This window comes from Eutrigla gurnardus, assembly GCF_963514095.1.
Source record: "Eutrigla gurnardus genome assembly, chromosome: 17".
In the NCBI taxonomy this organism is placed as follows: Eukaryota; Metazoa; Chordata; class Actinopteri; order Perciformes; family Triglidae; genus Eutrigla; species Eutrigla gurnardus.
The window spans coordinates 13,394,880-13,421,687 of NC_139928.1; the positions used below are offsets into that span (position 1 = coordinate 13,394,880).

General features: G+C 44.4%; 1 protein-coding gene across 2 annotated transcripts in view; it reads right to left on the reverse strand.

Annotated features, from left to right (window-relative positions):
• Window positions 1–26,808, reverse strand: part of jarid2b (jumonji and AT-rich interaction domain containing 2b) — a 97,564-nt gene that overhangs the window by 13,637 nt on the left and 57,119 nt on the right. Inside the window, exons 4-7 of one of the 2 annotated variants that reach the window (XM_084031531.1) lie at window positions 15,988–16,057; window positions 15,834–15,891; window positions 6,445–6,666; window positions 3,293–3,537 (exon numbers count right to left, since the gene is read on the reverse strand). In XM_084031531.1, coding sequence (XP_083887657.1) covers window positions 3,293–3,537; window positions 6,445–6,666; window positions 15,834–15,891; window positions 15,988–16,057 — 595 coding nt within the window. Of the gene's footprint in view, window positions 1–3,292; window positions 3,538–6,444; window positions 6,667–15,833; window positions 16,058–26,808 lie in introns of both variants that reach the window. The other variant, XM_084031530.1, reaches the window with a different exon arrangement.

Below are 26,808 nucleotides of genomic sequence, written 5' to 3' on the forward strand. Positions count from 1 at the left end.
CAAACTATCTTTGTCATTTTACTTGTTCTATAAGAATTCTTCCACCAATCTGACATACAATCCCACATTTAATTGTTTCCTAAGCCAAATCAATACAAACTTCCTTGTTGGAGTTTTTTGTTTTTGTGTTCCACTGATGTTAATATAGTACCGACCCGCTAAAGCAGCAGGTTGTCCAGGTAGCTGACTATTTCTCCAGTCACAGTTTGCTGACAAAGCATTGAATCCGAGAGACACGCTGTCATGACCGCTTCCCGCCACAGGAGGGCTCAGTGGACCGGCTCTCTTTTTGGAGCTCAGCAAGTCTTCATCACTTTGCTCTCTTTAATGATTCGGTCTGGTGGCAAAGAAGGATGGCAAGAGAGCGACGACGAGAGGGAGAAAATAGGAGACGGAGTAAAGCGGCAGGCGCTAGTTTAGATACTTTGCTGGGGAAGGAAAGGAAAATGGAGACAAGATATGTAAAAGGATGTGGAAGTTTTTTGTGCTAACGGCCACTTACAGAGAGGAATTGTACAGAAAATGAGAACAATGGTGAACAGAACATGAAGGAAAATGAAGCCAAAGGGAAAAAAACAAAAACACACACACACACACACACATGCACACACACACACACACACACGCACACACAGGCAGCCGGAGACTGTTCTGGAGTGGATTTCGGTTGCATGTGAGCGGCGAAGGGGAGGAAAGGGGAGGGAGAGGGAGGTGGGTCTAGATGACATCATGTGTTGCTATAGCCCAGCTGAGGCCTGGCAGGAAGATTTTTAACAGGCAACATCTGCAGGAGCCGGCCCTGAGAAGAAGAGGGTGGGTGGGTGGGTGGGGGGGGGGGGGGGGGGGGGGGGGGGGGAGCCAGACGATAGAAGACAGGAGAAGTTTAACCCTTACAAAGCCCTGCCGACTGACAAAGGAATGGAGATTCAGGAAAGGCTGCGCACGTTTTTAATCACACATGGTCACGGACAGATTTCTACTTCTTTGTCAGGATATTGCAGAAGCTCTGTAGGTCAACCTGAGGCACCACGAGTACAGACAGGCACCTCATGTAACATGCAACTACACATTAAGGTGGTTTTGTGTTTTCTCCGACATGTTGCAGGAGATGAAGTGAAGACGACGTGTGGCAAGTCAAAGAAATGCGCCGCGCTTGTTCCGTTTCCGGTGCAAACCTCCTCCTCACCACGATGGTCTCCATCACCAGGAATGACAGAGTAAACACAATGACTTTGGGAACGTAATGAATGCATCACACGGCTTGATGGCGCGGAACGCATCCGTCAAGGGTTAAGGCGGTGCGATGACCATCAACGGGTTAAATCCTGTGCTGAACTACAAATCAATTCCTACGCCGGAGTCATTTACAGTGCGACTGCCGGAACACCTCCACGGTGAGGCATAAATCCGGCTTAAGCCCCCCCCCTCTCTCTCTGCTGTCTTATTAGGGAGTGATGCGATGCGGCTCTGGGCAGGTTGACTTTTAAGCAGCTAGAGAAAGGTCACTACAGCCTGGCACTAATAACGCACACCATGCAAAACCCCTTTTTAGAAACCAACAGGGTTCAGGTCTAAAACAAGAGAAATTTCCAACGCACATTCTTCCCGTTGTATTTCTATGGTAAGTTTTTATGTTGCATCACGTCGTGGTGTTATGGCGGAGGTTAATTGAAGAGGGCCGAGGACAAACAACGAATCGAGCAAGTCCAGAGTGCTTTTCAAATGATGCAGAGTCGGCTAAACGGTTCGGCCCTGCACGCCCCACCTGCGCCGGCCGATCTGTGCAGCTGCTTTTGCTGACATCCCCGCTTTTGTTATTTAATTAAAACGGATGGATTCATATTGTTTTATAAAAAGGTCCCGTTATGGCCCATGTATTTTGTTGATACTAGCCGCTATTAAATTACGCAGGAACTGAATCCCGGCGAATTGAATTATGATAATGCCTTTACCCTTCGGTTTTACACACACAACCCCTGGTTCCTTTTACGGCTACATAATCACTTAACCTTTTATACGGCTTAGCCTGTATTTTGCGCACTTGTTCGTGTGTGTATAAATGTGTGCGAGTATTGAACACACATGGTTAACGCACATACTGTTCATGCTAATTGAAGGGAGAGAGAGAGGGAGAGGGAGAAGGAAAAAAAACGAAGCACTAATCCTTCCAAATGATTGGAGCCATGTTGTCAGGGGCAAGATCTGTCTGCTTAACACAGGAGCGCAGAGAGAGGGAGAGAGAGAGGGAGAGTTAAAACACAACTCGCCATGAGAGGAGTCCAGAGAATGGAGCCGGGTGCCAACAGTGAATTGAAAAAGAAGGAAAGTGGAGGAAGAGCGATAGAACAAAGACTGGCGAGTTAGCGGGGCTGAAGTTTGTCTTGGCAGGCAGTCACTCTCATTGAGAGTCATTGTTGGTTTTACTAGACAATCCCAGCCACTCTGAAAACCTGAAGCACATGCCCGTCTGCATCAGTGGCAGCACAATACAACAACACCACCACCAAGTGGAAGGCTGGCATTCAGCGAGCAAATGACGACGGAAAGAAAGCAAAGGAAGCAGATTGAGGGAAAAAGAAATGTGGTGCCTGTAGCCATAAGACATGACTAGCTAGAGTGGTTGTATGAATGCCAGGTTTCTGCCTAAAACCACCTCTGCCCCCTTTCTATCATCTCCTCCTCTCCCTCACTTTGTGGGCTTCCTTGAATCATGCTAAGTGCCACGGAGAGGGGAGGCAAGCGTTCACAGGCCCGAGCCAGCACTACTAAATATAGCAGCAGTTGCGGCAGGCCAAAACACAATCATTACTCTTCCAGACACAATAGATGGAGGAGAGGAGCTACAAGAAGAGAGGGAAATAAAGTACAGAGGAAGCACATGGAGAAGGCAAGGCAAAGGCGGAAGTCAGCAATAAAAACAAAAAACAGAGGAGGGGGGGACAAGGAAGGCACGGGAGTAGTTAGGATAAATCACTGAGGAGATAAAAAAAAGAGGATGTGACAGATGGATAAATGATGAGAAGTCAAGAGAAGATTTGAAATGGGTATAATAACCAAACAAGCATGCTGCCCTCGAGCCTATTAATACAGAACATTCCACTGTGTCTCGAGATAAACCACCGCTAATGCAAACCATTCACCTGCCACAGAAGTTTCCCTATAGGAGAATACCTTCTCTGCATGCTACTGGCACATTATCCAAGGTCTCCTGGGGGAAGCGAGAAATGCTTTCATCCTTTTCCTTTCCATGTGATATTTAGCATGTTATGGCTTTGAAATTCTAATAGCGTACCTGTTTGCGTAGCTCCTCAGCAGCCCTCCTCGGTGGCAGCCCGTTGGCCGAGCCTCTACTGCTGGCCAGGGCCTGCTGCTCCCTGGCGTGCTCCCTCGCCTCCGCTCGCTCACTGCGCTCCCTCAGGAGAGGCGGCGGTGGAGGCGGAGGAGGTGGCAGTGGAGGGGCAGGCGCATCCCTGCCGTGGGTTCCCGCCTTGGGCCTCGGACTCTCCCTGGTCCCTGCTTTCCCGTGGCTGTTGAAGACTGGAGGGGAAGAAACAAGAGGTATCAGGTGCGCTGCTTACCTGATTCTTACTAAATGTGGGAGAAGAGGATAGGAATTAGCTCAAAGTGGTTATTCACATACTTGAAATTCAATTTGAAATGAGTTGAAATTACATTTAGCAGGAACGGTTTCAGAAGAAAATCGACCAATGACATTTTTCAATAGAGCTATACAAGTAGTGCTTCTTCACCAGTGATCATGGATGAAGCTCAGTTGTCTATCTGCTTCCATGCATTAAAGCATTGGTACTGTTGAGAATATACAGCGTAAACATTACAATCTACACATTATATATGTTTTTTTTTTTTCAAATTTAGAAACTAACTAATTCCTAAATGTGCTAAGTTAGAAGTAAATAAATACAATTTAAAAAAATGAGCCCACTGTAAAGAAAACAGAATATTGTGGAATGTTCCTATCAGGTAGCGAGGCGTAAACACCCACTGACATATACTATGTTTTTACAGGCTACCGTCGACCTACGCCAATGCCAATATGTGGACATGAGTCTCAATACCCCCCCTGTAGTGCAGAATGGCATAAAAACCCCTCGCACCAAAACCACAACCACCAAGTGGAAAAAGCCCACACAAACATGGGAGCGACAGGGATTTGGCTAACATATAGCGCCCAATCAGTAAAATATGCATGATTTAAGGCGTGCATGAAAACCTCTTTATACTACGTGTCAATGAACCTGTTCAAAATGGAACGTGGACTGCATCAAACCCCCGGGGGATGATGCTAAACGAGTCAAACGGGATTAACACACACAGTCAACAACTCCCTCTTCAGCTTTTATTAGCTCAATTTAAAAGTTTCATGGCGTCCTAATATCAACACGCTGCACAGAACGAATGAATAAAGAATAACACACACAGCATTTACAGCACGCATGGAATGCATAACATGATGTGTGTGTGTGTGTGTGCGTATCTTTCTGTCTGCAGAAGATGTGTGCGTGCGCCACACTGCATGTGTGCATCCATTCTCGACCCGTGTGAGCGTCTCCCGAGTCTCTCGGGGGCCCCCGGCTCCGTGAAAAATGAGAGAAATCCTGACGTTTTGAGAAGTGAGCTAAGCAAGAAACGGAGCCCAATAAAAGCTGTTTAATTTAGCTATGTCAACATGGCACATGGCCGAGCGGGAGAGAGAAACTGAGAGGCCGAGCATTGATGAATGGGCCTACATTGTAGGGCCTTTCCTGTCTCTCTTTACCTCCCAGAATGAAACATTTCTCTCTCCTTCACTAATTCTATTTCTCCTTTTCCTCGACCGCCCCCTTCCTCCCCCTTAAGAGCCCATATAACCCTGCTCCTGCTGGAGAGTGGCCCACGCTGCATATTAAAGTGTCACGTTTGACACCAATCTTAAAACCACAGAATGTACTGAGGTGTGTGTGTGTGTGTGTGTGTGTGTGTGTGTGTGTGTCTGCCTGATAACCAAATACAGCACAAACACTGACTCAACACTGTAGCAATGGCCCAGTTATGACTGTGTGTGCACACTTACGTATGTAAACGTCTCTTTTCAGTGTCCTTAACCCCCTCGCCTCTATTGTTTCCCCGCAAAGTATATCTGCCTCTTTCCCTCTTATCTATTTATTTAGCATATCACAGTGAAGGCGCCGAGCTGCTTTGCAAACAGTGTTGGTATATGAGATAAGAACGGAGACTAAGCTGTCCTCATGCACACACAACAAGCCTGGATTTGTTCAAACAGGTTTCACTATGCCTACTGTTCGTGCTCCATATACAGATATGTGCATACGTACAGTTTATGTTACATGATGTTCATGAAAGAACAAGAGGAAAGTATCGATGCTGGACTATACAAAAGGCAGTGCACATTTCTCCGAGAGTTCATTTTGAGTATATCTATGGACCTCTCTCCCTTTTTCTCTCTTGATCCCACCAGTCTCTCTCCTCCTCCACATTCCACTTGAGAGGATGACAGAGGAAAGAGCTGAGCAAAGCGTTCACCTTTTGAACCTTTCTGGCGGCGATTCGACAGACTAAGGAGGGAGGGAGAGTCTCGGGGAGGGCAGAAAGGAGGGAATCATGAAACCCAGCCGTTGTTTTGTGGGGAAACGCCTGGCCGGAAGGATTGTATGTCTCCATAGTCTACCAGGGAGGGAGGGCCTCCAGGTCCAAATCGTTTCTTTATTGCTCTGGAGGAGCAATATTTAGAGGTCTATGACAGGAGGACATGTTTTATCTTACATTTACTCTGCAAAAATCTTATGCATTTGTATCCATGATTCAACCCTAAAAAGTCTGTTTGAATAAAAGTAAGATGATGAGATGAAGTCCTTTTTCTTCTGCAACATACTTGTTTTTATCGTCATCCATGTTGGGATTGAGTCTCATCTCATGGGCCCGCTTGCATGCATGCAATTTTCTAAATGTTGCGCACAAGTGTGTGTGTGTATGTGCATTCATCCAAATGTCTACGCGCCCCGAGGGGGTGAACGTACGCTGCCGCTGCATTATCTGTGTGTGCCTGTGTGTCGAGGGCCCCGGCCAGCTGTTGCAGTGCGTGCATAAACACCTTGTTAGGGCTTAGCAAGCTCAGTGTTAATTGGGGTGGAAAGAGTTGATGTGCTGCTCTGCCATCCCATGTGACTTCGCCTGTCTCTGCAGTGGAAAACAGGAGTGCAAACGTAGGATATGCACAGGTTCACACTACTCCGTCCTCCGTCCCATGACTCCTGTTTGGTCACTGAGTTTTTCTCCGTCTCTGTTGCATTTCTCCATCATTCACTCTCTCCAAATGTTTTTTTCTCCCCATAAGACCAATTGACAAAACGCTCCTATTCACTGCATTTCCCATAAAGCTCTGGGAATATGAAGGAAAGGAGTTGATACTTGTAGTTCCATCCTTACCATGCCCGTTGAGCGGCTGCCTGGCAGGCAGCTTGCCCTTGCGGGGCGTCGAGTGGCAGGAGGAGGAGGAGGCCGAGGCTTGGCTGTTGCTTCCCCCGCCGTGAGAGTGGATCCCACCTCCGTTCCTCACCTCCTCCTCCTCTTCCTCGTCCTCGTCCTCCAGGTCCTCCTCCTCCTGGGAGCTTCCGAAGTAGGCCATGTTGCTGGGCAGGGCCGATGAACCTGAGTGCAGAGAGGTGGAGGAAAGAGAGAGAAGGTGGCACAGAGAGGGAGATGAATAATAAAGAGGTAGGTCGGGGGGAGGAGGGAGAGAAAGGGAAAATAAAAAGAGAAATAATTACAATTTGAAATAAGAAAATGCACTGAAAACACAGCTTTACTGTAATACTCTAAGTCTTTTCCTTTTTTTAAGACCCCCAGCTGTCCATGTATGGGGGACATTTTTTTTTTTCATTCTAATCTTTTCTCTAATCTTGAAATTACAGATGAATCAACATCAATATGTGAGTTTGGAAATATTAATGTAGAAAAAGAAGTTTCTAAAGGATTTGTGAATAATGGTGATTGTGCTGCATGTTTTTTTTCCCTATCCGTTATTATCTCAGCCGGTGGCCTATTGAAGCTTTGTAAACTGCTCTGCACATAGCGGCTCCATTGTTGCATTTGCACACATTAAAAACGCACAAACTTAATCAAGGACATGCACGGCACAATGTTCGAATGGTGTGGAAAGCGATAATCGTTGTACTTTAACAGCACTTATGCCGTGTTTGAATCAGACTAATCCTCTATCGTCTTTCAAATCACAACATCAGCTATGGATTTACCGTTTCACCATTGACCTTGACCTTTGTCTCTGGTGCTAAATTCTGTTTCTCATCACAATGTTTTGCAATTGCCTCTCAAGATATTAGTAAAATAACTGAAGCAGAGCGCTGGGAGCGTGAACCAGGCCTCCGTTCCATAGAGACTCTGGATTTGACAGTTTTATTGAGACACATATATATCGTACATGTGCTCAAGTATCTAAGAGTCACTTTAGAAAACCGAGGAGTCCGTTCCGAGCTAATCCCAAATCTTTCGCTTTCTCTCTTCCAAAACGGGATTACTGTTAATCTCCCCCCCCTATTGGAGAAGAAAGCCGACGATCTCTCTCCTTCCGTTCTCTGTCACACTCGATCACTTTCATTGTGATCACGCAGAAACCGAGCTCGATGCGTGCTGGAAGGAGGGAAGCAGCGTTTGGCAGTGGATGGCCTATAATGTTACCTCAGTTAGCTGGATACACACTCTCATAAAAGGTCATAAAGCCCAAAGCTATGTTATTAAATCTCATAATGTTGCACTCGTAAATCAGCGAGCAAACAGCTGTTCCACTCGTACAGACGCAGGGATGAAGAACTACACTTGCAGAGTGTAGCTGTAGCGACGGGCGGGCGTAGTGTGTGTGTGTGTGTGTGCAGATAGCTAACAGCTACGGAGCAGCTCTGCAAGGCCTGAGTGAAGAAGACAAAAGATTTCTGCAAGATATAATTGAAGGAAACAGACCCTTCGTAAATAACAGAAGCCTGTTTATATGCGTGTGTCACAGTTGGCAACATTTTATAAAATCATTTTCGATCCGTCCAAACAGGCTTTTATGATTTAACGACTGTGTGTTTGTGATTGTTGATTTACAGTAAATGTGTAGTTGTGCACCACCCACACAGCTTTGATTAAATACAGTTGTTTATGAGCAGGAAACACTGGATTTTATGAATCCTTTATAAATCGATAGCAAAGCAACTACAGTGGTTTTTATTACCCTTAAAGGAGGCCACAGCGTTTAAAAGGGCATTAATGGGAAGCAACGCATGATTATAGGTCAATTAAAATAATGTTAAGCCTCTGAAAAATAGGCTGAGTTTAACTAGCCTGCATTAAGCTATACAGGGCACTTAATATAACACAGTGAATTAGGAATAAGCCGAGCCAGTTATTTAATTAGCACTCTTGTTTTTGGGGGGGGTGCTGAATCCATCTTAGATTTTACACATTAAATACCTTATTAAATGGCTTAAAGAAAATATAGCGATGATTAAAAAATTAAATAATTATATTTTATAATGGACATACACAGGGGACGTAAGATAGAAATGAGTAGCAAAACTTCACACATATTTTACAAGGTCTCTATTTGGACCAAAAGGATTTAGATTGAAGGAAATGAATAAATGCTTAGTCACCAGTGTTTTTAATCTGGTGTGTGACACAACACACATTTATACTGTAAGTGGACAGCTTGAAAACATTTGTGTGTATTTGCTCAACACTTAAATGAATGACACCCTTACTGAAATTGGGCTTTCCTGGTTACAGAGGAGGGGACACAGCACAAGGCTTAAAAGAATAGTTTGGATTAAAAGAAGAGGGCTTGTATGAGGTACTTGTCCACAGTGAGTACAGTAGATGACAGACGGCAGGCCCGCAATTTGGAGAAACAGACAGGAGTTATGGCATGGGAGCAAAGCCATTTACTGCTGTGGATGGGGGGGAAGCAGCTAAACTGATTCTAGCCACCTAAAAGAAAAGCCCATCTACAAAAAAATCAATATCAGTTCCTACCGTCTCTGTTATTGGAGTCTAGCAGCTTTGAGGAGAGCATAGTTTCACTTTCAGTTCCCCATTTTAAAGGGCCGTCTGCCGACAAGCTACAATAAGGCAAATATTATAAATATAGTGTACACTTAAAGGGATGGATTCTTTTATTTTCTTAAAGTGGTGAAAATATTTTCTTTTCTCCAAACTGCCAGCATGCCAACCGTCTAGTAAAACACTGACCATGGATAAGTACCTCATCCAACCCCACTTGAAACAGCTACCCTTTAACTGGTGCTCACCAGCAGCACGCAGACCGACTTCTGTGGAATAGTAGAGCATTCTTCTTTAAATAGCCTACAATGCGGCGTAAAATGGGAATAGGAAGTCCTTAAGGGAGCACTGGAGCGTTGAAGCTAGAAAAACACATTTGTATGTTCTAAAGCATGAGCTAAATCTCTGAACATATATTATTTTTACATTTTAAAGGGCTACTATTATTGGTCAGTCGAGGGGCCTGCGGCTCCCCTGTGTCGCAACATTCGTTTTAAAAGCTTGGTTTAAATATCAACCTCGTATCAGACCTTTTTCAAACACTACGAAAGTAGAGCCTGGTAATAATAAATCTGGTCGTGCCTTGGATCACACTTTTCACTCAGCAGCTCTGCCAGTTTCTAATTATCTCCTAAAGAGATCTGGGGAGATGGGAAAAAAATCTGTAGCAGCAGATTCCCTGAGCAGATAAAATTGGAGTTTTACCTGCACTTTTTAACTTCTAAAGGAAATCTGCAGGGCAAACAGTAACTGTTCAACTGTGAAATATGGCTTTTACTTAATCCATAGCTACCCACATACTGAGGCCTGTTACTTTGCAGGCAGAGGCAGATTCTCACACCATGTCTACTTAAAGAAGGCCTCATAACCCCTGTCCAGTTTGTGTTTATGGCTTCTTGGCATCTGAAGCGCCACTTTGTAGCAAAGTACAATCTTCTGGCTTTTAGCCAGCGGATCAATCCTTGGAGGTCGGGTGACCGCAGCCGTGCAAACCAGCAGATACAAAAAAAAAAAAGCCCCACACGGACCTAAAGACACACGAACGAAAACACCACGCAGACACCTCGTTTATCTTGGCCACAGAGCAAACGCTCTTCCTTTAGACCAAACAAACACGACACACACGCGGCCCAATCAGCTTCTAATGACTTGCTTCATTAGCTAAATGGCTGTAATTTACTGCTCTGAACAGGGGTCAGAGGGCCAATGGCAAACAGACCACAGGGGCACCCGGGGTTGAAATCGAGGGAGGAGTGTGTGTTTCTTTGGGCGTGCAGGGAAGTGGAGATGGAAATACATTAGAGGAAGTGTGTGTGTGTGTGTGTGTGTGTGTGTGTGTGTGTACCTTTACAGTACTTGTGGGAACCACTTCAACAGGGTAATGTTGAGGATTTGGAAAAGAAATACATTCATTCATTTTTATGGTAAGACAATAGTTTATATCGAGTAGAAACTGGAAAGAGGTAGAGAGATGGAGCAGACCGTGAATGGACATAAGAGACAGGCATAGATGGGATTTCTTTTTTTTTTTTTTTTTAAGTCAGAACGGAAGAAGACGAGGACCAGATATCAGATGGAAATAGATGCAACAACAGCGAAACATATTCAAAATCCCCAAAAATAATACTGTCTAGGGTTTTGGAGCGAGGAAGAAGGGTGGGGACACAAAGAAACACAGAGTCAGCCTGCCAAACAAGTCTAGTGGTCCAATACCGACCACTGGCATCCCGACTTCGGGAGTGGCTGCAGACCCCGAATCTATCAGCTGCACACACACAACACACACACACACACACACAAAAATGTCATATCTCAGTCCTTCTCCGAGACCTCAAACAGAGCTCATGCCCAATCCCCCAATTACACCATCTTTTTTCATCCACCTCATTCCATCCGCAGACAAATTATAATTAGGTCTGAAAGAATCTATTAGAATTGTCATTTTTAGCGGGGCTCTTGGGTGGGTGTTGGGGGTGGGGGCATAATTACAAACCCTCAATTCTCTGGCTACCCTTCTTTTGTCCCCTTAACTGGAACTGAAACAATGAGGACAATTTAAATAGTCAATCAGGAGGGTTTAGCTGCCATGGGGACATGTGGACGTGCTGACTTAAGAAAAAAAAAAAAAAGAAAAAAAGTGCCACATTTGTGCATGGGAAGAGTGCAAACTGTTTTTAAAGGGACGGTCAGAAAGGGAGACAAGTCTAGGTTGTCCGTCATGGAGAGGAAAAGTTATCTACTACAGCTGAGCTCCTCCAAAACTGTCCAGTCACTAGGGAGAGAACCAGAGAGAGAGATTGCGGGAGGGAGGTTTAGGGATTATGTCTCCAATTGGAATTCCTCTATGTCAGCAAAGCCATTAACCTCACAAACAGTGGCTCTGCACTCGGAGGAGAATGCAGAATTAGTGGCGTCGCACTACCACCTCCTGAGTGACAAGAAAGTCACAACTCCACGCGTACAGTTTCCCGGCTTTAATCAAATAGCAATAATACATTAGAGAGAGGAAAAAGTACCTCATCCCTGAGGGAAAGTCAGTTGTCACAGCAGTAATGCACACGAGAGACGCATGAGTAGCTGTCAGATTTCAAAACCTATTCCCAGGGGCGAAAATGTGCTTCTAGTTAAGCAAGATTCTCAGACAATAAAAATATCATCAAACCAAATCAAATCAAACAATCCAGCTACAAAGATTGAGGTCCCACGCATGGTTCCCAGGATCGGCAGTCTTTTCTTCAAAAAAACAGATGGGGGGGTAAAAAGTGCACGTTTGTCTTGTACGTGTGATCAAGTACTAGGAATCGAGGTCACTGGGATCAAGGCTGGGAGGTTACGCAAGCAGAGCAACGCAACTGGACCCGCTGAACCTGAGGGAGAGGAAACACGCTGGGGCCGGCCGGCATGGAAGAAAGCCCCGGGGGGGAAGGGGGAAACATGGCAGTGACACACACACACACACACACACACACACACACACACACACACACACACACAGAAAATGACACTCCTGGAAACAAAGTCTCATTTCCAGGAGTGTGTGTGCTTGTGTGTGTGCTTGTTATTCATTTACATCCTAATCTATTGTTATCTCATCTATGTCAGTGTGCATACTGTGCTTGTGTGGCAGTGTGTGCCTGGATGAGAATTTTTATTGTTGAGCGTTTGAAAAGATGCTAAAAACAATCTCATGTAAAAGATCAGCAACCAATGCCACTATTAAATGAAGTTGTATCCATGTTGATAATGACTGTGTTTACTGAAATAGTGGACATCTCAATTTGGAATGAATGAAATGATGACTTGGAAAACCTGGAGCAGGCCAACATTGAGCACATCTGATTCTATTAATTCTGCCTCCTCAGTGCTGCCCCCACCCTGCCAACAGCAGCACTACACCCTACCAGGGGCAGACAGACAGTCTGGCTACAACCCAAATGGCTTTCTCCATGGATATAAACAGCACAACTACAGGCCTGGACCACACATAAACACCATTCTGAGAGCACAGGCAACAACTGAGCATTCAGCTCGTGTGCAACGGTGTGTGTTTGTGTGAACATGTGTGTGTGTGTGTGTGTTTGCGGGAGAAAGATGAGCTGTGAGATGAATACAGAATATTGGCCCTAGACAGTGTGGGTGGTGAGCATACATGGTGTGCATCCTTCCTTACTGAAGAAATCGTGTTTTTCACTTGTCTGTCCGGTTACTCCCACGTTGCATCAGAAATGTTTCCTCAGCAGCCACCCAGTTCATTAATGTGGGGGATAAAAATCACAAAACGTTCCTCTAAACCCCTAGTTTTAGAGGTATTGGCCATAGAGATGTCAGCCTTCTCTCAGATATAAAACTTATATATTTTTTAGAAACTTTCTTTCAAGGCTGATATCTCAAAAACCAGGTAAATTGATAAATAGCACTACAGGTAAAAAGAAGAACAAGTATTTCGATTTTTGTGGGAACTGTCCCTTTAAGACATTTCAAAATGTGTGTCACAAGAGTTCAGCTTTGACAGCGTTTGTCCTCCTTTTTTTTTTTTTGTTGCTCACTTTACAGCTTCAAATCCTTCATGTTTTAACTGCTTTTATGTAGCTGTCAGAATGAGTCACGGATAGAAGCCTTTTGGGTGGATACGTAATGTTTAACAGATAAGAAAAGCAAACACGGCAATGGGTGTGTGACGGTGTGTGTTTACACATCCTGAACGTTTGACCTGGGCCAGATCCCAGAAATCACCACTGATAGGATTTTAGGGGAGAAATGCCACTAAATGTCCTTTTTTTTTTTTAACTCAAATAAATAAATGGAATTAGGGAGATAATGGATTGGATATTTCCATAAAATATAGCAGATCCTGTTGTAGTTATTTATGTTAGGAGACATGAAGCAGCAGCCTTAATGTGTGTGGTCAGATGACCAGAGAGACATGTATCAGAATCCTAAAGGGGGATTTGGGGTTTCAGACGCTGAAACACAACCTCAAGGGCTCTGCTGACATTCTCCCATGTCCGTCTCTTGGTAAGGGTCCCTGCATAGGGGTCACATGAGACGCTAAGAGGAAAAACAGAGCAGAAGAAGTCTGCACGGGAAAATGTCATCCTCACAGCATGGATAGTTAGCGCACACACACACACACACACACTTAGACACAGAAATAAACCGGGTCTATAAATACAGCAGTAAAGCAGGGAGCAGCAGAGTGGAAAATGCCCAGTGGAAAAGCATTCAATCGTTAGCTTAGCAGCCTAGCTCTAAAATTAGCATTAGCACAGGAGAGCACAGCAGAGCTTGTGCTCGCTCTCTCCCTCTCTCTCTCTCACATACACGAGCACGATTCCTAACCTTAATTATAAAAAGAGAAAAGTAGCAAAACTGAGCCAGGACCAGCTACCTTCACCTCATTAGGCCACTCTACATGGAAGGATGGGGTTAGTCTAGCACCCAGAGCTCAGAATAATCTCAACTTCAAAGTAGATGGGACATTATATCATTAGCCTATGTAAAATCCAGGTCTATATATGCAAATCAAAGCCCCCTCTCAACCAAAGGCTTCAGTCAATTTCACCAACCTCCAATTACACGCTCTTGAGTGAGTCCTGTAAGGTTAAAACCAGATTCCATAATGGGAGTGTTCGTGTCAGAATAGCAATGTATAGCCGTCACGTCCCGACAGTCTTGTATCTATATTTGACTCTCCTGAGTCTTTAGCCTACTTTGTAAGATGGGCAGAGGTTAATGATGATAACGGTAAATTAATCGGTAGCGAGGGGGTTTTGTCTTCCAAATGAGTTAATTCGGGTGGTGAGGACACGTTTAAGAAAAATGAGAGTGTGATATTTAACAAAGGATAAAACGAAGATAGTAAGGAGAAGTAACAACCAAGGTTGTTTGAGAAAATGGTCCTAAACTTTTTTTTTACATTTTTATTATTCAGGCCTTGAATGTCACTCACTCTCCTTTATGAGAGAGTGATTTAAAAAGAGCCATGAATGGAAAGTGCAGCGGATGATTTATAGAAATACCCGTGTCTGAGGGTCATTGCACTTCCTTACATCTTATGAACAAGTCTGCCTATAAACAGGACACGAGACTAGAGAATGGTAGTGTTTTTACCTCGTTTTAATCTGCCCAGGGAAAAGATAGGAGCCAACAAATCATCACTGTTTTTATTGAATATGTAATTTGATAACGATATTTATAGAGAGAATACATGAACTCCCTACATAGAAGTTAAGCCAATTTACTGTATATTTCCTCCACAGTGACCCTTGGGTTTCTTATTAATTTAAGAGTCATTTTGGGGATTTAATATCATAAGTAATATGAATCCTTCATTAACACCAGAGGAAAAGAGAACAGGACTTGTTATGTTACCGAGTGCCGAGGAGGAGGAGGGGGGGTCTTAGTTAATTTGAGGGTTGTGGTAGCGCGGCTGCATTTAACCCAAATAGTTTTCCCGGTTGAGACGATCCCAGTAAACGGAGCTGCACACACGTCTCTTACTCTGCTGCTACTTGTGCTGCGATGGCTTTGACTAAATATTTGACAAAAGAAGGTGCCACGTAGTGTCAATGAACCCGTGTTTGTAGTTTGGGGTGTGGGTGGCTGCGTGAGCAGCTGCTGTAGTAGAGGGTGACAGAGCAGCTGCTGCAGCGGAGGGTGATAGGCAGGGTGTTAAAGAGACAGATAGTTGTTGAAAGGTAGGAGGGGGAGATGTGTAAGCTGATGAAATGCAGGATAATCTTAGCCTTCGGCAAGTACACAGTTATTTGTAGTATGTTTGTGCGGTGACGTGTGTGTGAGTGTGTGTGTGTGTGTGAGAGTGAGAGAGTGATCAAACCCTGACTTAACAAAACTTATGATATGAGCCCTCGAATTGCTCGTTTATGTGTATTTCTGTGTGTCCAAAATAAGGAGCAGAGCAAAGTCTTTAACCCTCAGTTCAGGCGTCCCTTTACACCAACACATCTCAGTGGGACAATGCCAGCACCGGGCTGCACGAGACCGCAAGTCTTGGAAATGCCGAGTGTGTACATAAGCTTACACAGAGCAGGCCTGTCCGAAGACAGCCAAACGGTAGCAAACTGGAATTAATATGTAGTTTTGGCTTTCTAGCAGAGACACGTGTCCCGGACACGTATAAATATTAGAGCAAGACGTGTCTGCAGCGTTCTTGTTCAACAACATCCCTGCGTGTCCAGCGCCGGTGGTGGGTCTGCATGTAATTATGCCTCCATCTGCTCCGTTCCGCTGCGTCTTACCTCTGAGGCAAAGGAAGGTGAGGAAGTCCTCCGTCTTGGGCTTGCGTCTGGACAGGTCCTGAATGGACAAGGACAGGGATGAAGAGGAGAGTGATGACAGGGATGTGGAGGGCACAGTGGCCAGGGCTGTGTTCAGGCTGCCGGGGTCGGCCACCTTGACGGGCGTGGTGCTGGGCGAGTTGGGCTGCGACTGGGCGAACTTCCTCTGGGCCTGGAGTCGAGGTCTGAGAGGGAGAAAACGGGAAAGGAAGGAGGGAGAACGTTAGTGATATGTATTATGTATCACACTAGATTAACAATTAAACATGAAAAACACACACAGATACTGTAATACTAGCCCAGTGTAGTTAAAGCAGATTTGGTATGCCCAGTATGTGGTGATATCATTCAACCCCATCAATCTCACCGCCAGAAAACCTCTTAACCCCTCCACCTTTTTACTTCCGTCTCACCTTTCCACTATTATATTTTCTCCTTTTACTCTTTCCCTCTCCAACTTTTGCTTACTGTCGTCTGAGACATTTCTCCCCTCATCTCTTTTCTTTTTCATCTCATTGAAAATGTGTGTGTGTGTGTGTCTGTCGGCGAGGGAAGGAGGAGAATATTAAAGAAGTGTCCGTCTGAGAGAAAGCGATGGACTTACCTGTCTCACTCGCACGCACACACACACACACACACACACACACACACACACACACAGACACACACACACACAGACACACACACACAGGGTCGACACACACAGGCAAGTTGCCTCAATCGATTAGTGCTGCTGTGTGTGTGAGGGGGGGACAGAGAGCTATGATAGAAGCAATGTGATATCCTGGTATTATTTGTCAATTTGCTGTGGACCCGATTGAAGTAAGGGAAGATAGGGTCATGTCTGGAGAACACCCACAATGCATTTGGTGCAGAGCTCCGATTACACTTCAATCAGGGAACAGTGTGGTGTCAAAACGTGTCAATTTCCCGCCGTGACATGGGTCTAAGCTCGATATGTGAGAAATTGAGAGATGATTGCACGCACATTGCCAAAGCGCGAGCTGCATTTGGGCAAGACGGCGTGAGAAAACTGAGCAAACAGTCGTTTGCACAAGTCCAGTTTGTTTACAATCAAAAGGCGCAGTAAACAAAAGCCCGTCTGTGTTCAGGTTGGCATTTTATAGGCTGGTATTAAAAAGCACCCAAAATGATCCGCATTTACACAATTCTAATTGGCTTTGAGTTTCCAAAACATCCACCAGACTTCAAGTTCAAAGCGTTTTCTCTCTGTAGACAAAAAATACAGACTTTGAGTCTCCAAATAAAAAGTGAGGTGAAAAGTTTAATCACTCAGTTGTAAGGTGGTGTTTTCTCCTGGTATTACAGAACAAAGAACACAAAGAGAGGGGAGCTAAGATTGGGCAATTGGAGAGGGGGGATAAGAAATCGCTCTAACAGCTACAGAGACAAAAGATGAGAATGTTGTGAGAGATGAAGCACAAACCTCATTTCACAAGATATAGATTGGTCTTTGTTTTTGCCCAACTGAAAAAGACTCAAAAAAGGTACAGAAAAATTGCTTCCACACACAAAGACACAAAAAAGCTTACTCATATCCTCCCATACCCAACTTCTTCAAGTCTGTCTCACACATCATGATAAAACTCCACTTCGGTTGTGACCACTAGGGACGAAGAGTGCAGCGCATACTGACGAGAGAGAAGTACAGGCACGGATGCCGCCTAAGCAGGAAAGTGAGGCGAAGTGATGGAGAGAGGGGCTGTGGAGTCGGACGCTGGAAGGTTTTAGTGCGAGTCGGGGAGAGATCTAGTGTGTGAGGAGAAGACGTGAGAAGCCACAATGTACAAAGAGTTGATGCCATCAAAGTTAGGTAACTTTTAGCCACGAACATGCCACCACATCGGTGAGGGTGTTTCGACATACTATAAACTCCTTACTACACCAATATTTTGTCAGACATTACCGTGGTCGTGTGGCGACACCTGTACGTGTGCACGGCTGTGAAACTGTTGCTATGCTAATGCACGCTTCAAATGTGCAGCCACCCAAACCCGTTTCACCATCCTATGAAATTAATGGGCTGCAATTTAATATCGCAAAAGGGGGGGGGCAAGGTAGACTAAGCTGTGCGAGGAACACTTTCTAAATGGTAAGCAGAGGAGAGACTGAGCTCACTATGAAAGCCTCTTTGGTAAGCTAAACCCCAGATAGATTTTTGCTACAGCCTTCAATGGATAGGATCCTATTTAAAGTGCTTAAAAAGAGAATGAAGGGGGACACGCATAAAAAAAACAAAGAAAAACAGACAGTATGACAACAAACACAGCGAAAGCAACTGTGCAAAAGAATGGGGACAGAGACAGATGAGCTAATAAAGCATTGTGCTTACTACATCCTGTCTAGACAGACAACCAGAGGCTCTTTAGATGGGCCTCAGGTTTTCCTGGGACGATCCACTGTTATCTGTTACCTATTAACTAACACAGAAGATATGCTTGGAGAGGGGAGGGGAGGGGAGGGGGGGGTATATTTCTGGTTACAGGTAATCTCTAGTAATTGGACTAAATTCTCTTTATGTACATTTCTCTATCAGTTATCCTCGTTCTCTTTTGGCACATTACCAGCAGAGATGAGGCTCATAAAAAGGTAATGAAAACAGATCTGCTTCACTGATGGTGTGATAATGAAGCGTCTGGCAGCAAATCCACAGGCGGCAGAATGATAACTAAATCGCTATCACCTTACATTACAAAAACGACAACTTCAGGAATAGGAATCGCTTTACTTTTTTTCTTCCCGACACCAAGGCTAAAAACTTAAAAATCAGGAAAAGTAATGGAATAATTCATGACAGAACAAGGCGCTTCATTTATTAATTAAAAAGGACATTTGAGGTGGAGAACGGTGCGACTACATAATATAATTCAACTGCGTGACATGCTTAAATCTTCTTCTCAACTTCCTTTGTTTACTCCATCCTTCTGGTCAGTGCTAAATCCTTTGACCTGCAGTTTGTTTATTTAACTGCTGCAATTCCAATCCAACAGTGGTCCTCGAGCAGAGAGAACACACACACACTACACACACACACACACACACACACACACACACACATGCATGCATGCACGCTCTGGGGTATACCTTTCTAGTATCAGTACACCGTGCAACAGGTGGCAAAACAGAATTACTTTTCTCCCTCTCATATTAAAGGGCATTAGGAAATTAGAGCATGAAAACTACAGCAACACACATTTAACAAATTCATCCAGGACACTTTTGAAATGATGGACTGTGTTGCAAATATGTTAATGCTGAGTCACATCCCTTAAGTCGTAATAAACGAAGACACAATCACGCATCCAGGAGGAAGGCTCGAGTGTAGCCGACACACACACACACACACACACACACACACACACACACACACACACACACACTTCACTATTTGCAATGACGTGACTTGTGCTGCCGCTGTGCTATGGGCTCAGTGGTAACATGAGCCTCTGCTGTAGCCCTCAGTCTGCCCAGAGGAGGGCTGCCAGTGTGTGTGTGTGTAAGTCAGGGTACACTATGTTCCCAAGCGTGTTGAGCTATAGAATACCTTCTGGTGCAGTGCCATGGAGGTAAGTGAGGCTTACGTAAGAAAAATTAGACTGATTGCCCTGATTGGAGGAAAATGAGAGGAGAGCTGGAGAGACGTGGGGAGGGCGAGGAGGAAACGGAGATCCAATAGCGGAAGAAAAAGCAAAGAGATTACAACAGGATGTCCCCATTTATCCCTTTCTAATCCACCTTTCATCCATCCCTTCCTCCCTCCATCCCTTCCTGCTACCCCCCCAGCCATACCCTTCAAAGGGCTGCTCTAATGTCTAATATTACACATGCCACCGTAGCTGCTGGAGCATTGATTATCTCGGGGAGAGACTGAGTGAGAAAATGTGACGATCCCGTCAGCCGGCGATCCCTGGAAAGAAGGCGGAAAGAAAGAAAGAAAGAAAGAAAGAAAGAAGAAGAAAGGGACAAGATAAAGGGCCATTTGTAATTTCCCTCTAACACATAAAATGAAGTAAGATGAAAAATGGGAAGGAGGTGATGAAGGGACACAGGGACAGAGAGAAAGATGAAGCGACAGCTCCTTTAATGTGTTTCGCTCAGACCACCGTGAGCTCAGCTGGCACAGTTGTGAACAGTTGACACACGTAGATCACACTAAAGCACCCGGACCCCGTCAATCAAAGACTTCCAGCTCTCTATTTCCTTCAGTCTCCATCTTATCAACACCTTTACAGGCGATGGCCGTTTCCATGGGAACTGCCATGGCTGGACTTCTCATTGTGGTCATCCCCATTTATGCTACAAAAGACATCCGCCCTGCTGGAGTGTCATTGAGCAAGACACGGGCTGTACAGCCGCTAGCACAGCGATGTTGATCAGCGGAAAGGGAAGGGAAGAACAGAATTCATCCGTCACACTTGGAGAAAGGCTCCAACCCCAACTGGCTCCTTAACCCAGTAAACTGTCAGCCGAAGCACAACAGCAGGGTGCAGAGTGCAAGAAACCAGATGACTAAGCACACGTCCATACACAGAGCCGACAGCAGCCGATTTATTAAACCATCTATCAACTTATTTGTGTATAAAGCACTTATAATAGATGCAAAAGAATATACTTTAAATGCCAATTAAGCAGGACGGATGGATGAGAAAGCAGTCTCCCGAGCCCGTTTGATTTATCGAATAAGCTGCCGGCACAGCATCTTTCAATTCTTTAGGTATATTAAATATTGATGAATGGAGTTCAATATGTACAAGAACAAGCAATAGAACAGCGGAGGGGAGAAAACAAAGATGCAAAGACTGAGATATGAACCTGACAGCACCTTATGGATGACTCTTATTTGCTCAAGCTTGAGATAACGCTTGTATTCATCTGAGGAGAAATCTAGCTCATAACAAGTAACCAACACCAGATACGAAGCCGGTTTCTGATTCTATAGTAGGGTCAGTGGTTTTAATGATATATATTTTGTGTTCACAAAATATAGCATCAGAACTAAATACTTCAATTATTAGTAGATAGAATAACGCATTGAATGACTGAGAACCTTAACGTGAGAGGCATTTAATGACATGGGCGTCTGTGGTCCCGAGGTCATATTCTGTACACCGTGTCCCTTGTAGGCGATGCCCCGGTCCTCCACAGCGGAGCCGGGGCTGTTATGCGTGTCAGTCGCTGGGCGGCTTGGTTTCAGACCTTCGCTGTACTACTGTAACCGGATATCCGGATAACTCTGGCAAGTGGGACATGAGCCAGTATTCCCGGTGTTGATTTGTGCAAATGTGCCCTCTGACTTTTAAAGCACCCTCCTCTACACAAGCCATAGCCAGCGATGCCAAAATCGAAGCACTAATTGTAAAATAAGTGCATATCTTCATTGCATCCATTCCAAAACTCCACACTTACCACTAGAAAGAGAGCAGAGAGGGAGCAAAGATTTTATTTAGGAGGAAAAAGAAAAAAAGTCTGCATTTAACGTGCATATACCAGCTTAGAAAACAAAGCATAACAGTATGTCTGAACATTTGTATACTTTAAATGCGTTTCAGATATTCAGGTTATACATCCAACTCAGTAGCTCGAGCTTTGTCAAGACATTCGGTTCAATCTGCCTCCTCTTTTGCAGGAATAATGTGACACATCTTGAATCTTAAGCTCATCCAGTGTGTCCCACCGTTTGATAGATGCTGGCATGAGGCTGGGCTCGAGTCAGACTTCCAATGGTAAAGGTTATTGTGTGAGGAGAAGAGCACTGATCCAGAGTCTGTACCTTAGGGGCAGTATTAATTGGCTCCAGATGGCCCACATGGTCCTGATAAAAGACTGCCTCGCTGCAGCTGGCTCTGTGAGACTGTGCTTGTGTGTGTGTGTGTGTGTGTGTGTGTGTGTGTGTGTGTGTGTGTGTGTGTGTGTGTGTGTGTGTGTGTGTGTGTGTGTGTGTGTGTGTTTGAGTCCATTTTGTCCAAATCGGAGCAATAAGAATGCACATGTTTATGTTTACAAGAGTGAAATGTCTATGAATGTTTATATGCAGGGATTAAGCGCCAGAAAATGTGTGTGCCTTTAATCAATGTCCCCATCTATATTTGTGCTCAGATTGAATCCATTAGAAGACAAAACAGTGAAAAGAAAGTGTGTATATTCACAATGATGACACTGTAATCGACAACATGTGTATGTGTGAATATGATTAAAAAAAAAGGGACAGCTCACCCCAAAATCAAACAAACATATTTTCCTCTTAACTGTAGTGCCATTTGTCAAATCCAGATTGTTTCAGTGCGAGTTGTCTATTTTGGGGAAGATCGGCCACAGAGACGTTGGCCTGTACTTGAATGTAATGGGCCATGACATGTGGTGCTCAAAGTGCCAAAAAGCAGATTTGAGTAATGTCTCTTTCTAGAAATCATGACCCAGTTATACTCAGGATAATCCACAGACCTTGTTGTGATAAGTTTCACGTGGGAACTATGTTTGAAAGGAAGTAGTTCCTACAGGAAACTGCTCACAACGAGGAATCTCCAAGACGAGCTGAACTCTAAAACTAGGACACGTACACAAAAACAGTATAGATAGATAAATAGCTCCTCAGAGAAGAGGACAATGATGATTTTGGGGTGAGCGTCCTTTTAAAGCATGTGTATGAAAGGCGAAAAAAAACTTAAGCTACTATGTTTCAGCAGATACCACACTTTTCATTGTACTGCATTTAACTCACATTGCAAATGATACACCTGTGTATCGAATGGGGGAAATGTGCTTAGCTTACAGGGGGCAACTACAAAAAATGTTTTGTAAAAGACTACACTGACCATACAGCATCCATATTACGGTTTGTGTTGGGGAAACTAAACAGTAACTGTGTTTATTGCTTTCTGTCTCCGTGTATTTAGGAGAGGGATGACGCCGCAGTGAACCGACCCACTGACCTTATGACCTTCACATATGCAAACAGCCCCTGTATTGACCCCACTCACATACGCAGCGAGCCTGTACACACCAGATGCAAATAAACACCAGCGTTAGCAGAGGCCAAGGCTGCTGAGAGGTTGCTCATGATATCATACATACAGTAGGCTACTTGAACAGGCTTTGATACCCATGATAGTAACGTATATATTTTTTCCCCCAGAGTATTGTTTTAATGCTCAACTGCTTTGACATCAAGATGAATGTGAGGCCGTTAGTCAGAGGTGTGATAGTGTGTGTGTGTGCGTCTCTGTCCTGGTTCAGCCGTGACAACTACATGCTTCAAGCAGTCACAATGAGGCTAATATTCATTTGAGATAAAAGATATAGCAGGGCCTGTGTGCATATTTAAATATAACCTTGGCTTTTCACTCGTCCCCCCCTTTTTTTTTATTGAATCAAATGATGAGAGGGGAGATGGCCCGATAGGCAGATGTGCAGAGAAAAGACATCTTGACAATAGATCAAGCTTAGCATTGTCTCTGTGAATATATAAATGTTATATTAGGTCAGGTAAGTCAGCCAGTGTCCCCCTTGTCTTAAAATGCTAATGTGCAGAAGTTGTCCTACGTCACAAAAATAACTTCCAAAACACCAACAGTAACCTGTAAGCAGCGGTTTTGAATTTGTGGACGACAGAAAATAAAGAATTAAATGGTACTTTCTGCTCTGCTTCCTTTTCCTTCATGTCCAGAAACACAAAGAGGAAAAAGACTGCATGTTAGCAGTCAGGCTCCACTGCTCTGGGCTATTTACCACCCTGGACTCAAACCCTACCAACCCTCATCCTGCAGACCTCCTCAGTCGCCCCTGGGAGTGACTGACCACCGGCAGATTTAGTCAATAAACATCAGGGACGGTGCTTTATGTGCTTAGCAATCAGTCTAATTAAGCCAGAGTCCCGTATGTAGACCTTCAGAGACCTTGAGGAGTACAGTGAAGCTTGAATAAAATAAATATATAACAGTTTTTATTTTGGCCGTACGCTGGCAAGGATGCTCATGCTCGCTTTTGAATTTCTTGATGCACTGAGATCTCCCCCACTTTCATCCATCTACCCCTCTGTAGCTATAATTGGGTGTAGTTGCCTTCCAAGCATAAACTGAACATACTCCGTAGCACGCATATTTTGTGAGTGAAGGTCTGGGTGCCATAGTATATAACGTTATTGATTGTCAGCTGGGACGCACAGATCCCCTTTTTCAGACCAAGCACAATAATAAGTACTTAAAATTTGAGTAATTGCAGATACCACTAAAACAAGTGTTTAATTATATTATTAACAATGACCTTGACATAATGCTTGAATGGAATAGAATACAGAATAGTGCTGGTCCACCTTAAAGGCTCAGCCCCCTACATTTGAATGCAGCAGCTGGCTGACAAGCAGACGCACATCTGTGCAAGTAACAATATCTGAGAGCGAGCGTACAGTTTGAGCAGAAACAGAACAAATCAGAGAGCAAGCTGGGCCTATCCGAGGCCGGGGACGGGGTTTGGAGAGAAAGCATTACAAAATCTGGATGTGAAATCAATAAGGCATGCTCTCAAATTGAACGACCACGCTCTTGAATAAAGATAGGGGAGGGGGGAGAAAAAAAAGCCCCGTACACTTTTAAAACATTTTTCTTCGTCACACACGACTTCCAACTGAGCTGCGACTCTAAAGCCTTTGGCTTCGGCCAGCTGACGCTAACAGAAATACTGTCTGACTTTTACTGGAATACATAACTCCACATCCTAGGTTCTCAAAATGAGCTATGTTAATGAAGTGCATTTCTGAGTTATGTTTTTAATAAACTGACACAATGTTCTGAGTCATCTTAATAGCTATGCTTACGATAGATATTTTTAACACACACACACACACACGCGCACACATGCACACACACACACACACACACACGCACACATGCACACATGCACACACACACACACACACACACACACACACACACACACACACACACACACACACACACACACACACACACACACACACACACACACACACACACACACACACACACACACACACACACACACACACACACACACACACACACACACACACACACACACACACACACACACACACACACACACACGCACACAGCAGCAGCAATTGCTATTGATACAAAAATAACAGCGGACGGTTAAAATCCTGTCAGCCATTTAGATTTTGTTGTCAAGAGGCTCCACGCAAACCAGTTGTAACACGGCTAATCTGCGCTACAATCACAATGCTAGCACTTGTATTTGACAGTGATTATGGGAGCGAGTCTGTGTGCTGACTGACACCACACACTGTGGTGGATGCTTAATACTCCTTCACCCTGCCATTTTTGGCAGAGCGGAAGGCTTTCATAAAGCTGAAGCGAGTCGGCGACAATGAGTGGAGAGTTTAGGGGATTTTTGGAGACTGACATGCAGGGGGTGAGTCACTGTTGGAGAGAGAGGAAGAGAGAGAGACTGCTACTGTACTACTACTGGCATATACACAGTATTTACTGGTGTTCTAAACCTCCGTTCTTTTGAAAAAGTCCCACAAAGTCACTATTTGACCGCAAAAAAACAAAGATGGCATTCTAAACCGCCGACTGTCCAGCTTTCGGATAAGATCAATGGAAGTCTGTTTGCTTCTTCTCCTCCGACGACTGCAACATTAGGCGTTAGTAGTACAGTTACGCTGAATATCGGTACTCACACATCTAGAGCAAATCAATAGACACATTATGGCCCTCCATTAACGCACACGTTAGCAGGGTGCGTGCGTGCAGGCCTGCGCACACATGCATGTAATCCCTCATAAATGGAAATGGTGATTATGCATTACTGACAAGAGTCATTGGTTACGCTAGACAAGACAAGTGTGTGTGTGTGTGTGTGTGCGTGTGTGTGTGTAGTGTACACACTTGGCATTCATTAAGTCGAAACAAAACAAGCGGCAGCAGCTGAGTGTGTGAGTGTGTGTCTTGGCTGAGACAACAGAGAGAGCAGATTCAAAGAGGGCCCAAAGTGGGGTTCAGTAAAGAGAGAGACACACAGAAAAGAGGGATGGAGAAAGAGAGAGAGACGCAGAAATTAAGTTAAGAAGTCTGTTTAAGAGGGCCACTCAACTTCTGATCCATACACACTCTCTAACCGCACTTTTGCAGCGCTCACTAAGTTGGCCTTCAGTTGTTGTTTTTTTTAAAACTCGCTCACAGTTGAACTCGCAGCCAGCTGACGCCATGAAAAGCCTCTTTTTAAGCGTTAATCAGATGAGCTCAAATAACACACATCACCATGTATTAAGATTGTAAAATGTTTTAAATCACATCAGATTAAGTGCTTCGAGCTTCGTTGCACATTTAGAGGATACAAAATGATCGGATTAATTATGTTCGACACAAAAAAAAAAAAAAACGGCAATGCACTGAAAGGCACACAAGATGCATTCAAGCCACAAGGTTGTGAAGAAGAAACCACACTGGAGAAATGTTTAGATTGTACAGACGTACTCATAAATCCCAGAGAAGATTTACTAATTCCATTGATGAATATACTATATTTACAAGACGCTGACAAAATCCCTAACGGCAGCTTATTGGAGAAGACACTTCTGTGGCATGTTTTTATAACAGAACTGAAGACTTCCTTCGGGGAAACACTCAACTTTTCTGTTCAACTTCAAAAAAACCTGCACTGGGACTTTTCCAGACACCTCGGTGACTGGTAAATAAACAGACCGTCTTCAACCCTAAACCAAATGCGGGAGAGGAACGGAGGTGTAGGAATATAAGTAGGTCAGTAAACCATGGCGGTGTGGGGTTGTGAATGGAAGTTTGTGTGTGTGTGTGTGTGTGTGTGTTTCCATGAACCACATTTGGCAGGGGGGGACCCCATTTGGAGAATATGGTCATGCTGGTAGAAGAGGGCTACAATAAGCTGGCATGTTGGAGGG